Source organism: Salvelinus sp. IW2-2015, linkage group LG23 (genome assembly GCF_002910315.2).
Source record: "Salvelinus sp. IW2-2015 linkage group LG23, ASM291031v2, whole genome shotgun sequence".
NCBI classification, from domain to species: Eukaryota; Metazoa; Chordata; class Actinopteri; order Salmoniformes; family Salmonidae; genus Salvelinus; species Salvelinus sp. IW2-2015.
The window spans coordinates 3,632,828-3,646,145 of NC_036863.1; the positions used below are offsets into that span (position 1 = coordinate 3,632,828).

General features: G+C 39.2%; 1 protein-coding gene across 1 annotated transcript in view; it reads right to left on the reverse strand.

The window, feature by feature from the left end:
• Positions 1-8,965: 8,965 nt before the first annotated feature.
• Positions 8,966-13,318, reverse strand: part of LOC111950447 (BTB/POZ domain-containing protein KCTD16-like) — an 88,503-nt gene continuing 84,150 nt past the window's right edge. Inside the window, exon 2 of the mRNA XM_070434310.1 lies at positions 8,966-9,616. Within this exon, the coding sequence (XP_070290411.1) occupies positions 9,159-9,616 (458 nt within the window). The 3' untranslated portion in view covers positions 8,966-9,158. The remainder of the gene's footprint in view (positions 9,617-13,318) is intronic.

The following is a 13,318-nucleotide window of genomic DNA, read 5'->3' on the forward strand; positions in this document are numbered from 1 at the left end:
TTTTTGTGTCTGCACCAGACAGTACTGTTTCGGTTGTTCTCTTTGTTGTTTTGCTATTCAGTGTTCAGTTCAACTAATAAAGGATGAACACGTACTACGCTGCACCTTGGTCCTCACCTTCTCCTTCCAACAGCCGTGATTTTATTTTAATACTGGTGCTGCTCTGCACACACAAGCTTGTTAGCTGGTTATCTCTGGTCCATAGCCACGGGAAGTAGGGGTGGTGATAAATCTAAATAAATAACAAATGCCCCCCCCCACCCGAAAAAATAAAATTAAAATTAAGAATCCACAACTCTCGGGAGTTCAAAGACATTCAAAGTTCCCTCATAGAAGCCGCTCCTCCATAGGTCTAATTCTGTGGACCTAATTTAGATAATCCATGTCATAACAAGATGCCCAGTGCTTCAAGCCTCCTCCTCCTCTCTCGCTTTCTCTCCACCCGCAAAATTTCTGTTGCATCTCTCGCCCTACACTTCTCTGTCCAATGCATATACAGTTGAAGTCAGAAGTTTACATACTTAGGTTGGAGTCATTAAAACTCGTTTTTCAACCACTCCACAAATTTCTTGTTAAACTATAGTTTTGGCAAGTTGGTTAGGACATTTACTTGTCATGCACAAAGTAGTTGTTCCAACAATTGTTTACAGACAAATTATTTCAATTACAATTCACTGTATCACAATTCCAGTGGGTGAGAAGTTTACATACACTAAGTTGACTGTGCCTTTAAACAGCTTGGAAAATTCCAGAAAATTATGTCATGGCTTTAGAAGCTTCTGATCGGCTAATTGACATAATTTGAGTCAATTGGAGGTGTACCTGTGGGTGTATTTTAAGGCTATCTTCAAACGCAGTGCCTCTTTGCTTGACATCATGGGAAAATCAAAAGAAATCGGCCAAAAAAGTTGTAGATTTCCACAAGTCTGGTTCATACTTGTGAGCTATTTCCAAATGCCTAAAGGTACCACGTAGATCTGTACAAACAATAGTACGCAAGTTTAAACACCATGGGACCACGCAGCCGTCATACCGCTCAGGAAGGAGTTGCGTTCTGCCTCCTGGAGATGAACGTACTTTGGTGCGAAAAATGCAAATCAATCCCCGAACAACAGCAAAGGACCTTCTGAAGATGCTGAAGGAAACAGGTACAAAAGTATCTATAGCCACCGTAAAATGAGTCCTATATCGAAATAACCTGAAAGGCCGCTCAGTAAGGAAGAAGCCACTGCTCCAAAACCACCATAAAAAAGCCAGACTATGGTTTGCAACTGCACATGGGGACAAAGATTGTACTTTTTGGAGAAATGTCCTCTGGTCTGATTAAACAAAAATAGAACTGTTTGGCCATAATGACCATCGTTATGTTTGGAGGAAAAAGGGGGAGCCTTTGCAAGCCGAAGAACACCATCCCAACCGCGAAGCACAGGGGTGGCAGCATCATGTAATGGGGATGCTTTGCTGCAGGAGGGACTGGTGCACTTCACAAAATAGATGGGGAAGGAAAATTATGTGGATATATTGAAGCAAAATCTCAAGACATCAGTCAGGAAGTTAAAGCTTGGTCGCAAATGGGTTTTCAAAATGGACAATGACCCCAAGCATACTTCCAAAGTTGTGGCAAAATGGCTTAAGGACAGCAAAGTCAAGGTATTGGAGTAGCCATCGCAAGCCCTGACKTCAATCCTATAGAAAATTTGTGAGCAGAACTGAAAAAGCGTGTGCGAGCAAGGAGGCCTACAAACCTGACTCCGTTACACCACCTCTGTCAAGAGGAATGGGCCAAAATTCACCCAACTTATTGTGGGAATCTTGTGGAAGGCTACCCGAAACGTGACCCAAGTTAAACAATTTAAAGGCAATGCTACCAAATACTAATTGAGTGTATGTAAACTTCTGACCCACTGGGAATGTGATGAAATAAATAAAAGCAGAAATAAAACATTCTCTCTACTATTATTCTGACATTTCACATTCTTAAAATAAAGTGGTGATCCTAACTGACCTGAGACAGGGAACTTTTCTAGGATTAAATGTCAGGAATTGTGAAAAACTGAGTTTAAATGTATTTGGCTAAGGTGCATGTAAACTTCCGACTTCAACTGGAAACAACTATAGCTTACCCGCTCCATAGCAAGCTACTCAATCTGCACTTATTGGTGAAGTAATTGAATGTCGAGCTAAATGTCAAACAAATGTTGATTTCTGATTTCCGAGGTTTAAAAATGAACAGAGAGAAACAATAAAAACTGTTACTTTTTGTGGTTTCGAACCGGTTCAGAACTTTATTTTGCTGGTCGGGAACAGTGGAACGATACCAAAAAAGAATGGTTCTGTTCAGAATGAACCTATTGAAAACGTAGATGGGTTCCAACCACTGACACCAACACATCTGACTGAACAGCAAACCCACTCTTGTTTTAACAGCTCTGCATTATATATATTTGAGAAAAATGCATTGTACTGTAGTATATCTTTTCACAACTTGAGAAGAAATCCAACCAACAGGTCATTGTACAGAATGTTTTTTTATTTGATGTGAGTACATTTTCAAAATTCCTATTCTTGTATCTAAAGACATTTCAGGTGAAGTGGTACTGTCTTTAATTCATAACATTGTACACCTGTGGAGAAACATCAGCAGACACAATCCACGCTTTTGTCCTTATCTTTTTTTTGCAAGTATTTTTTTTGGTAATTATTTCAGTTTTCACGTGTTCACAATAACAGACTAAATTATCTTCAATAATTCTTATACCAACATGCGCACAATGTTTCGGACCTTTTTGTAATCAAAACAACACCAAACAATACTCTGTTTCTATGTGCTGGTCTGTCGTGGCTGCTTCATTCTACTGTGGTTTTCTTTATGGATCACAGATTCAGAAGGGCGTGTAATAAAAACTAAATGACAGGACCTGCATTCACTTAGAACAAGGGCTCTACCACTGGGTATAACTAGCTAGAACACAGTCTCAGACAGATCGCTCCAACTGAAATAGAAAATTGCATACTTTAATCTCCCTCTCTCTTGTAATATATGTTTTTGACGGTAAAACAGATCCATCCTCAATTGCATTAATTTCATAATTGATTCCTCAAACTGTGTAGGATAGAAGTTTTAAAAATGGCAAGGTCTGAATATTAATTTTGGGGGGTTTTGGGACTGAGAAGGGTCTATTTCTGATCATTAATTAATTATCAACTATATTCAAATACAATCCTCTCTGATGATTGATCTATGATTTTATTCATGTTACCATATAGTGTGCATTAAGTGAGTATGTACAGGTTTATCTTTTTCAAATACTTTCTTGTTAATTACAATATAATTCACCCAACATTGTGCAAAAAAGCTCCAGTCTACATTTGAAGGCCACCGTGTGTCTTGTCATTCCACTATGCTCTTTTTCAGAACTTGTAAACTAGAGTACTTAGTAAGACTAATCTTTTTGAACTGGGTTTTAGTTTAATCTTTATTTAACTAGGCAAGTCAGTTAAGAACAAATTCTTATTTTCAATGACAGCCTCGGTACAGTGGGTTAACTGCCTTACTCAGGGGCAGAACGACAGAGTTTTACCTTGTCAGCTCAGGGATTTGATCTTGTAACCTTTCAGTTACTAGTCCAACGCTCTAACCACTAGGCTACCTGCCGCCCAGTAAAGTGGTAAGTAAGGTGATGTAAGGTGATGGTAAACAATATACAATCAACTCAAAGGAACATGATGTTTTTAAAAACACTGAACAAAAACTGCACTCAGGTCCTCACTGTCAGTTCAGTGACTCTGGTTGTAACCAACATGTGCAGTATTCAGATTGACAAACACACAAAGGAAATGATCCCATATTTACAGATCTGCAAAATGGGCAGCATTCACTTTTGCATCGCCATCGTATAACCATCTTTGTTCAAGGTTTAACATGCTGAATAATCCTCTTTATAGGCTCTGCTGTTGTGGAAGTAACACAAAACCACCTTGCAGACTCTCCTCGAACAGGGCTACTCATGTGAGCCTACCAAGTGTGCTACGCTCACAGCATCATCAGTTACAGTATATTACAAACTGGGTGGTTTGAGGCCTGAATTCTGATTGGCTGAAATTGGTATGACAAAACATTTATTTTTACTGCTCTAATTACATTGGTAACCAGTTTAAAATAGCAATAAGACTCCTCAGGGGTTTGTGTTATATGGCCACTATACCACAGCTAAGGGCTGTGTCCAGGCACTCCGCGTTGCGTCGTTCATAAGAACAGCCCTTAGCCGTGGTATATTGGCCATATACCACACCCCCCCGGGCCTTATTGCTTAATTCGACTATGCACAGGCCAGTGTGAGACACCTCCCACTATGATTCTACAGGTATAATGAAAAGAACAACATTAACGTCAGTCTACTGTATTATTCAGACTTTCATTCAGATCTCAGGGATGACAATGTTACAGCTTGTTGATGGATGTCATTATTTACATATAAAATATAGTACATTTTTGGGTTACTTAGAATATGATATTTACATGTGATAGGTTCTGTAGCTATCATTTTAAACAAATGTAACTGACAACATAAAATACTTTGGAATGAAGATAGTCCTTTGTAGCTCAGTTGATAAGACATGGTGCTTGTAACACCAGAGTAGTGGGTTTGATTCCTGGGACCACCCATACGTAAAATGTATGCACACATGACTGTAAGTTGCTTTGGATATAAGTGTCTGCTCAATGGCATATGTAAAATGGAATATCTTGATAGAAAATGAATCTAAATGGGGAAAACCACATTGTGTACAGTATTAACTTCCAATCCTCTGTTTGTATAGAGATCTAAACCATACCACTGTATAGTAGTCAAAATGCATGGATTGTTCATGTTATTTTTAAAGAAAACAAATATGTTTTGTATAGGAAGTCAACAACTATATTTTATATGTGTGCTGAGTATTTCATTATAATGTATAATTTCCATGATAGTGATTCTGGAAAATACATACAATGGGCATTGCAGGGGCAACTAAAGATCCTAACAAATAGAGACTGTTTTAGACCTAGAAAAAGAAATATAAGATTGCATCAAATAAAGAAAAATMACTATTTCTGCTTTTGTCTTTGAACTATTTTGGTGTTATTTTAATCAGCCCATGTCTTTCATGAGATCTGAATCAATTATCACTATTGATCAGAACTGGGTTGAAATACCATTTCAAATATTTTAATTACTTTCCCATACATTTTAAGTAAGTATTCTGATATATTTTATTTGAAAAGACAAGTAATTGACCATTTTAATGTATTTGAAAATAGTATTTGAAATAAGTATTTGAAAATCCTTTTAAATACAACATGATTAACTAGGTGGGTTTTTCAAATAACCATTGAGGTACTCAAATAAAAGTACTGAAAATACTCAGAAAAATATTTGTATTACAAGGTACTCAAAGACACATATATTTGAACCCAGGTCTGCTATTGATATCTGACAGTCAGATGTATGGAGTATTATTTTCAATGCAATTGTGCTTTGAAGATTTGATTGTATCAAAGACCTATATCTTTCAGTGTTTGATGAGCAGATGAATCGGTTTCATGATATTCATAACATCCCAGTTGTATATCCAAATCCTTTCACGTCATGACGCTTTAATAACAGACAAAGCCATTTAATAAGCAATAAGCTAAAACTGTGAAGTCACTATGAAAAGTACAACATTCAGTAGCAACGCCTAGTGGAAATTATTGAAAGCTCAACAATTGATCATGCTGTTTAATTAAATATAGATATTTTTCAGGCTGAAGAAACAAGAGCATCGTCACCAGTTTGACCTTTGAATCCAGCGCTAGAGTGAAAGTATATCCAAAAGAGCGCTTCGGAGGAGAGTGACGAAGTGCCCAACAGCTCACCATCATCTTGTACATGTTGTTGATGTTGCACATCATAGTTCTGTTGTTCAGTTAGCGTTGAACGTTTTAGCGACTAGCTCTATAGAACTGAAGTGTACTGCAGCAGCAGTAAATAGACCATGCAGTCTGTATCTGTATCTCACGATAACAAAATAAGATTTGCAAAGTTTGTCCATATTGTATCAGTTATACTGTATGTAATATTACACAAAATAATTACATTATTATGGAAATTATTAGAAAATGTCTGTGCTTTGTCATTTTTAATTCTCTATTGCACATTATAAAAAAGGACATGTTCACATAACAAACGTGTGTTGTGACTAAATTACAACATAATATTTAGATGTGGTATACAGTGAAAACAAGAGCAGCATGTCCTCATCAATGACCTACAAGCCTCATCAATTTCTGCAAGGATGTCCCCAACCATGTCTATTGCCCTCATCAATGTACCCCAGCACCTAATCATCAATATCTATTGACCACCATGCCAACAACTACGACAGAAACCATCAACCTGTCATGGGATGTTGAGCAATGCTAACCTGCCTATTCTTTTCTGCACTTAAGTCACACATCCATTGTTAAAATAAGCCTGTGTGTGTGTGTGTGTGTGTGTGTGTGTGTGTGTGTGTGTGTGTGTGTGTGTGTGTGTGNTGTGTGTGTGTGTGTGTGTGTGTGTGTGTGTGTGTGTGTGTGTGTGTGTGTGTGTGTGTGTGTGTGTGTGTGTGTGGTAACACCTACGATAACTGTTAACCCCTTTGGGGAAAGCACCTTCACAGGACTACGCCTCTCTTTTCAGTCCTGTTTCTTGTTTCTTTTGACTTGTATCTCATTAAAACAAACTCCTCCTTCACGACCCCTTAAGGAACATCTTAATGTGTGTCCATTTCCATCTGAAAGCCGTTTTGATATATCTTTCGATGTTTTTCAAATTCGCCAACTGACTATGGCTGTATCCATTTCGGGAGGTTAGCCATCAGTTTGATACTTGGGGGAGTTTAAAGAATAGTGGTGAAAAAAATCCCATACTTCCTCTGGAGTCTCCTGCGTTCCTGAAAGTGTTGAAATCGAACCAGCTATTCATCCTTCCCACTCTGGCAGCAGTTATTTTTAGAAAGAGCATTGTCGGGACAGCATGAATAATTTATCATTCTGATGCACATTTATCTTCGACCTCCGTGTTACCTGAACGCAGCTCCTGCACCAATAACAGCATGGGGTCAAAACTCATCAATGTGTGTAACACAATCTCACGTACAGACCAATTGTGCTCTTTAGTGCTTTTAAAAGATTGTTGATAAAACTGTGCCATCAGATATATCCTTGGAGAGTAAGAGGAAGAAAGATATGTCTTTTGTCCATTGTCATTATTTCATTGAGAACAGCCATCCAGAACCTAAAGCATGAGTTATACAGTAGACGCTCCGAGGCAGTGGTGAACACTTACATACATACATACATACATACATACATACATACATACATACATACATACATACATACATACATAGTGCCTTCAGAAAGTATTCACGCCCCTTGACTTTTTCCAAATGTTGTTGTGTTACAGCCTGAATTTAAAATGGATTAAATGGACACAATACCTCATAATGTCAAAGTGGAATTATTATTACATATTAATTAAAAATGAAAAGTTGAAATGTCTCGAGTCAATAAGTATTCAATCCCTTTGTTATGGCAATCCTAAATAAACTCAGGAGTAAACATTTTGTATGGACTGTGTGCAATAATAGTGTTTAACATGATTTTTGAAAGACTATCTCATCTCTGTACCCCACACACAGACTTATCTGTAAGGTCCCTTAGTTGAGCATTGAATTTCAAACACAGATTCAACCACATACACCAGGGAGGTTTTCCAATGCCTCGCAAAGAATGGCACCTATTGGTAAAAAAGAGACATTGAATATCCCTTTGAGCATGGTGAAGTTATTAATTACACTTTGGATGGTGTATCAATACACCCAGTCACTACAAAGATACAGTGTCCTTCCTAACTCAGTTGCCAGAGAGGAAGGAAACTGCTCAGGGATTTCACCATGAGGCCAATGGTGACTTTAAAATAGTTAGAGTTTAATGGCTGTGAGAAAACTGAGGAAGGATCAACAACATTGTAGTTACTCCACAAAAATAACTAAATGACCAATTGAAAAGAAGGAAGCCTGTACAGAATAAAAAATATTCCAAAACATGCATCATGTTGTCAATAAGGCACTAAAGTAAAACTGCAAAAAATGTGACAAAAAAAGTAACTTTTTGTCTTGAATACAAAGCATTATGTTTAGGGAAAATCCAACACAACACTGAGAACAATCACTGAGAACTACTCTTAAGAGTTTTTCAGGATAAAAAAGAAACAGAATGGAGCTAAGCACAGGCAAAATCCTAGAGGAAAACCTAGTTCAGTCTGCTTCCAAAGGACACTGGGAGACAAATTCACCTTTCAGCAGGACAATAGCATAAAGCACAAGGCCAAATCTACACTGGAGTTGCTTACCAAAAAGACAGTGAATGTTCTTGAGTCGCCGAGTTACAGTTTTGACTTAAATCGGCTTTAAAATCTATGGCAAGACTTGTCTAGCAATGATCAACAACCAACTTGAAAGAACTTGAAGAATTTTAAAAAGAAAAATGTGCAAATACTGCACAATCCAGGTGTGCAAAGCTCTTAGAGACTTACCCAGAAATAACAGCTTTAATCACTGCCAACGGTGATTCTAACATGTATTGAGTCAGAGGTGTGAATACTTATTTAAATGAGATATTTCTGTATTTTATTTTCAAAACATGTTTTCACTTTTTCATTATGGGGCATTGTGAGTAGATGGGTGGGAAAATCTATTTATTCCATTTTGAATTCAAGCTGTAACATAACATAATGTGGAATAAGTCAAGGGGTATGAATACTTTCTGAAGGCACTGTACATATATTAAAACATACGTGCAAACATACATACATACACACATACACACATACAATACATACATACATACACACATACAATACATACATACATACATACATACATACATACATACATACATACATACATACATACACACATACAATACATACATACATACATACAATACATACAGTTACCTAAACAGTCATGGTTTTATGCTTGTCTCTGTGACTCCTACAGCAGCTAGCCTGGCTCCGTCTCTGTGACTCCTACAGCAGCTAGCCTGGCTCCGTCTCTGTGACTCCTACAGAAGTTGACCTGGCTCAGTCTCAGAGACGGTACTTTCTCAGCAGCTCCGCCTGCCACATGTACTTCCTCTCCGGGAAGCGTTCAGGGATCTTGATCTTACGAAAGTCCTGGATGCACTTCTCCAGCTCCTCCTCAATGGTCATCTTCTCCTTAGCTGGCCTCTTCTTACAGGTGCTGGTGTCTCGGGAGCTAGTGGTGAGCGTGCGGAGGAGATCACTCTTCCTGCGCTGTTCTGACTGCTGCAGCATCTGCACTGGGCCCTTCTTCAGCGGCCGGTCCAGGGTCTGGACATGGGAGTGGGACTGCCGGTTGACTGGCCCACAGATGACGGTGCCCTGGGGTGAGCTGGCCTCTGACTGGCTCTCAGAGCTGGAGGTGGAGAGGTCGTTGAAGGAGGTGCCGCTCTCGCCCTCTCCGTCACCCTTGTGGTTCTTGCAGCAGCAGTCGCAGGGTGGGGAGGACCACCGAGAGGTGCCACCTGGAACACAGAGGGAAGAGACGGTGAGACAAGGTCTAGAAACAAAATACAACACAATAACAAGGTCAGTTTGGCGCTGGCAATATGCTGCTGTCACTGCATATGGCAAACCTTTGAGCATTACATTTTATCTAAATTGAGTCACCCAAAACATGGCTTGTCCTTGGACAAAGAAATGGACTCTAAACAAATAAACACACCAAAGAAGTGAAGTCATCTCTGACACAGAGGGAGAGGAATAATAAACAAAAAAAGGTCACAGAACAATGTTCCTTCCTGAATGACATAGTTGCTTTACATAAGAATCAAAGATCCAGACAATAGTTGTTGAAGTTTTAGTCACAATAAGTGGGTCGGAAAGTCTATAGACTGTTTATCTTGAATCTTCTTCGGATGTGTTTGAAGCAGACAGCACACTCACCAGCCCCAGACTCAACCGTGCACTGGTAACTTCCTTTGACACTTGGCTATTGTTTGCATGCAACTTTGTGTGTGTGGTTCAATTGTTCCCCAAAAAAATGTAACTCAAAGGAAGTGATGTTATGTAACAAATTGCTGGTTGTATAGTAGAGCAGTGTTCTCAGCTGTAATGTTTAGGTAGCATATAAACCAAGGTTTATTTATGTTTCATGGTTACCTCTTAAATAATTCAATAAAGAGGGAGCTATTGCCTATGAATTTATTTCCAATTTAGCAAGAAGAAGACATCGCCTCTTGAAACACAAGTTTTCTTTTCATCAAGTTCAATCCAACAGTTTCATTTTATGTACAGCACAGCATTTAACATCTATAAAAAAGTATGTACTGGCAAATATATCATTTGGCTTTTATTAATCTAAGCATCAACAGTGGTTTAAATTAGTTTACTTACTAGCATGACGAGAATCTATTTATACATCCTACATGTATTCATTTTATACCCCAGTCTTTCCACAAGACCCGTCATGAATCATTCACAGTAGGCTATAKATCTATATAGTAATTACGTTCATATAAATATGATATTATTTGCAGTCAGATTTCAGGGAGCTCTGATGTCGTTTTCCAACACTCACTGTCATCTAAGTATAACCCGTGCATAGCTGCACACAGTCGAGCGCTACCTCTGTGGAATAGGGCAGGCCATCACATCTTGTGACAGAAATGGAGCGAAACGCCCTCAGTCACAACCACTCCGGCAGCCACACAAAAACTCCATGGCTGCCTGCCCTAAGGGCCCTGGTCGAAAGTAGTTCACTACATAGGGAATAGGGTGCCATTTGGTATGCAGCCTGTAATTACCACTGACAGCACAACACATCTTTCCCTACTCAGTGGAGGACTGTGAATACTAGGCTGACATCTGACATGAGGGTTGGGTTCTTTCTATTGTGTTTATGTGCTGGGGAAGGCAACAGACATCTCTTGTGTTTATGTGCCAGGGAGGTCAGGCAACAGACATCTCTTGTGTTTATGTGCCAGGGAGGGCAGGCAACAGACATCTCTTGTGTTTATGTGCCAGGGAGGGCAGGCCCCGCCTCCCCCCTCCCCCCTGCCCCCACCCCCCACCCCCCCCCCCCTCCCAACAGACATCTCTTGTGTTTATGTGCCAGGGAGGGAAGAACACAGACATCTCTTGTGTTTATGTGCCAGGGAGGGAAGGCAACAGACATCTCTTGTGTTTATGTGCCAGGGAGGGAAGGCAACAGACATCTCTTGTGTTTATGTGCCAGAGAGGGAAGGCAACCAACCTGGACCCAGGGGTAAACGTAAATCCAGGACACTCCCATTAGTATGATACAGTATTCTAAGTTTTGTATGGTATGTATTAATTTGTGGATGTCCATCATCAATTTCGTATGATAAACTCAGCAAAAAAAGTAACGTTCCTTTTTCAGAACCCTGTCTTTCAAAGATAATTCGTAAAAATCCAAATAACTTCACAGATCTTCATTGTAAAGGGGTTAAACACTGTTTCCCATGAACATGCACCTGTGGAACAGTCGTTAAGACACTAACAGCTTACAGACGGTAGGCAATTAAGGTCATAGTTATGAAAACTTAGGACACTAAAGAGGCCTTTCTACTGACTCTAAAAAACACCAAAAGAAAGGTGCCCAGGGACCCTGCTCATCTTCGTGAACGTGCCTTAGGCATGCTGCAAGGAGGCATGAGGACTGCAGATGTGGCCAGGGCAATAAATTGCAATGTTCGTACTGTGAGATGCCTAAGACATCGCTACAGGGAGACAGGACGGACAACAAGTATTGTTTTAACCATGTTATGAGGCTATACAGTGTTTGTTTACATTTACAATGTTTAAAAACATTGAAGAAAGACAAGCTTATATTTTGGGTTCTCATGGAGTGTGACAGTTGAACCCACGAGGCATTTCTAAGTTACATTCTGGATATATATAATTCATAAGTTCAAAAATGGATGTAGCAACTACAGATTGTCCCTTTAAGTCTATCAAAAGTGTGTGAGTTTGAGCATGTGTCCATTAGGCCTATGGATTTTTTTTTTATCAGCATGAATTAGATTGAGCAATAAAAGCCCCACTTTTATTCCATAGGCTTGGATCTGCACTATGCAGCTGTTGCAAGAGCACATTTTTCACTGGCTACCCACTGGTTTAAAAAACAATGATTGATAGGCAGCTTAAATTTCTTGAATTCAACCATTATTGGGTTCAAATACACATTTAGATTTGTGAACAGCCATCCACAACAACCACAATCCATAAGGTGCAAATAGCTAAATGAGAGAGCAGCAGTGTGATTCACATCAATTCGCTATGTATATATTAATAATAAGTGAAATCCATATTGCTGTAGACTACACCACTGCTGTCATCCTTACCTCCAAGCGTTTATTCAAGTTGGAAGACAGCAGTCGCACCATTGGAAGACATAGCTTCGACTGTAGCCAACAAAAAACAATTTGTGCTCTTTTCTCGCGATTGATCAGATACATTTGGTGTGTCATCGTAGTGGTCTCTGACTTGTGGTCAAACTCACTCAGGTGGAACAAACTTAAACTTGCGCCTTTTTCAATGCTGATTTTAATGTCATTGAGAAAACAGAGAAGTGTCAAAGATTTTTTTTTTGCAAACATCCTTTCTGATTTTAAAAGTAATCCTCAAAGTAATCATCTAGTTTTTCAAAAGTATCTGTAATCTGATTACAATATTTTCGTTGGTAACATAACAGATTACGGTTACCATTTTTTGTAATCCCTTACCTGTAACGGATTACATGTATCCGTTACTCCCCAACACTGGACTTGGTTGTGGGGACAGTAGTTAGGAACTGTACTGCTTTTATTTTCTTAGAATCTGTTAGGTAAATCCCCTGGTGTTGACAGACACCTTGTACACCTTTTACAGTATTTGGCCAGGCATGGTCCTATCTACTCTTCTCTCACATTCACATGTGGAATTATCACCTGTTTGTCTACGATAATTGAAATAGTTAAAATTGTGATAATGTCCTTTTAGTGTAAGAGCTGTTTGAAAATGCCACCTAACATTTTTGCCTGTTTTGGTGGGATGGAATTTTGGCCTGACATCATCAGGCAGTAAATTAGTTAATAGACAAATAAGAAACCATGTTCCAAAACTCTCTGCCAATAACAGCTAGTTTTCAGTTTTCCCCTCCCCACTCAGACCACTCCCACGTAGACCACTCCCACGTAGACCACTCCCACTCAGACCACTCCCAC